Source organism: Lactuca serriola, chromosome 5, assembly GCF_051521515.1.
Source record: "Lactuca serriola cultivar US96UC23 chromosome 5, Lser_US96UC23_V15, whole genome shotgun sequence".
In the NCBI taxonomy this organism is placed as follows: domain Eukaryota; kingdom Viridiplantae; phylum Streptophyta; class Magnoliopsida; order Asterales; family Asteraceae; genus Lactuca; species Lactuca serriola.
In genome coordinates this window covers 74,146,337-74,148,918 of record NC_136412.1, presented here as the reverse complement: position 1 = coordinate 74,148,918, position 2,582 = coordinate 74,146,337, and the positions used below count along the sequence as shown (strand labels likewise).

Below are 2,582 nucleotides of genomic sequence, written 5' to 3'. Positions count from 1 at the left end.
TAAATACATATCAATTTCATTAATAGACTTTCATTTTCATTTCAAAATTACTAAATTAAAATTTCATTGATTTCTTTTATTTATTTATCTAAATTATTTGTTTAATTTTTATAATTCAATTTTCACTTTTCTTATAAATTCAAACTTTTCAAATATTTTGAATTTTATATTAATTTTTTTAAATAAACCCATGTGGCTGGTGGGCGGGCATTTATAACTTATACGGTCATTAGTAGTAAAAAATTTTGACTTTCAATCAAAAACTAAAACAATAATTTGCGCACAAAAAAAGCATACATGGAATCATGTATTAAACCCAAACGTATTGTTAACAAAAATAAGGATTACATCATTCATTCATTCTAAAACCAAAATTTCACTCAGCCTTTTCCCCTCACAAACAAATGAGTAAAATTCATGACAGACAATATTATCCCTAAAACATTTTAATCTACTCAAAAGCATCATCATCATCATCTGGAAGAGGCTGGCTTGCAGCTTGAAGAAGCTCTGCCTCATGCCTACAAAAATCACCAAAAAAAATTATTATTCTCATTCATGGTTTGCTGAAATAAATGAATTTACAGACCACAAACTGAAAACAAAAGCAACAAATACTTTTTACAAGGGTATATTGGTAATTAGAAAAAAAGAAAAGGATTATTAAATCTTACTGTTGTTGAGCAGCCATATCAATTTGCACTTCTGGGGGAGCAAGAGCAGGAGACTCCACAAAATGCAAATTTGGATCACTGACATCAAATACAAAAAATAGCAATGCACTTTAATTTATTTTGAAAAGCTACTTAAATATATATACAAGTAACATCAATTTGTAATAAGAAGCAATAAAAAAAATAGGATGCTATAATTTAAAGATTAAAAAAAATACCCAGCAAGTTTTCTGGCAAGATAGAGGAAAGGCTTCTCGAAATTGTAATTACTCTTTGCAGAAATTTCATAATATTGCAAATTCTTCTTTCTGTGAAAAGTCACTTGTTTTGCCTTCACTTGACGATTCTTCACATCAACTTTGTTTCCACATAATACTATTGGAATGTTCTCACAAACCCTAAAAATAAAACAAATTCAAAATCATATATGACACATATAAATAGATACCAAAAACCTAATCATTAGATAAAGAGAAAACAAACCTGCAAAGATCCCGATGCCATGTTGGAACGTTTTTGTATGTCAATCTCGCTGTCACATCAAACATGATGATTGCACATTGACCATGGATGCTACAGATGAAAAAACAATATTGTTTGAATTTGGTTAGAGCTCATTTATTGTGTGTGTTTGACAAACAATTCCAAAACCAAAAACCAAATCATAATTACACTACAGTTAACTTTAGAATAAACTTCTGATAAAGATGCTTACTAATATCCATCTCGAAGGCCTCCAAACTTTTCCTGACCGGCTGTGTCCCAGCAGTAAAACCGGATTTTCCCGCAGTTGGTGAAGAAATCCAGTGGATGTACTTCAACACCAATGGTTGCTAATCACAATCCATCAATAATAATCATTATAAACGCCTAAAAAACTCAGATTGGAGGAAAGGAAATGCAACAAAAACTAATTGTTAGTTCTTACGTTCGTATTTCTTCTCAAATTCTCCAGTCAAATGTCTCTTTACAAATGTGGTTTTACCTACACAAGCGAAATATTCAACGATCAGTTGATTAAAATCGCAAACGTTCTAAACAAGTAGATCGTATCGATTCGTAGAAGAACTAGGTTAAAACAGATTGTAATGATGAAATTTGAATCGACAGAAACGAAAACGAAAGTGATTTGAGTGTACCGGTTCCACCATCGCCAACAATTACAAGCTTGAAGCTAGGGTAATCAACAGTTTGCTGATTCGGCAAAGCCTGAAACGAATAAAAACGCTCGAAATTTAGAACATAGTAATAAACACGGTATTTTCGTTTTAACAGACGCAAACCAGAATATTAAAATAAAACTCCGAACCAATCATCGGTTCGAGTTGTAGATCGAAAAAACGGAAACCAACAAAATTGGAAGAAAATCCGGAGAAATCAAACATGAATACAAGTTATTTCAAAAAAATAAAAAATCAAACACAGAAAATTAAAAACATGAATCCAATGCTTTACATCAAGAATAACACAGGCACAAATATAAATTGAGACAGTAAAACATACCATTTTGAACGCTGTCTGCAGAAGTGATGAACGATTGAACGCAGAATTGTGCGTAGTTTGGTGGGGTTTATATCTTTCACAATTTTTCCACACTCAAGTTAGCTTTAACCTAACGCGTTTCCATCCACCGTCAGATCAGTTTTGTTTGGGACTGGCCGTTGATGTATAGACACGTGACATTCATGTGATCTGGGGATGGTTTTTGAATTTTGAATGCTCACGCGGTACTTTGTACTCCTTTTTCAAATTTTTGTTAATATTGGAAAACGGGTAAATTTACAATTTGCACTCCTTATTTTCATCTTTTAATTCAAAAACACATAACTGACAAACATGGGATATATCTATTAAAATCCTAATATTTTTAAAGATTTAACAAAAAAAAATTTAAAACTTTATTTTTTA

At 31.3% G+C, this 2,582-nt stretch overlaps 1 protein-coding gene across 1 annotated transcript; it reads right to left on the bottom strand.

The window, feature by feature from the left end:
* Positions 1-275: 275 nt before the first annotated feature.
* LOC145052621 (GTP-binding nuclear protein Ran1A) lies at positions 276-2,314 on the bottom strand. The gene is made up of 8 exons (XM_079000462.1): positions 2,178-2,314; positions 1,814-1,883; positions 1,603-1,659; positions 1,390-1,507; positions 1,158-1,247; positions 893-1,072; positions 675-752; positions 276-521 (listed from the first exon to the last, which is right to left on the bottom strand). Exons 1-8 carry the CDS (start codon positions 2,178-2,180, stop codon positions 452-454), a joined length of 666 nt encoding a protein of 221 aa, XP_078856588.1. The 5' UTR covers positions 2,181-2,314; the 3' UTR covers positions 276-451.
* Positions 2,315-2,582: the final 268 nt, after the last annotated feature.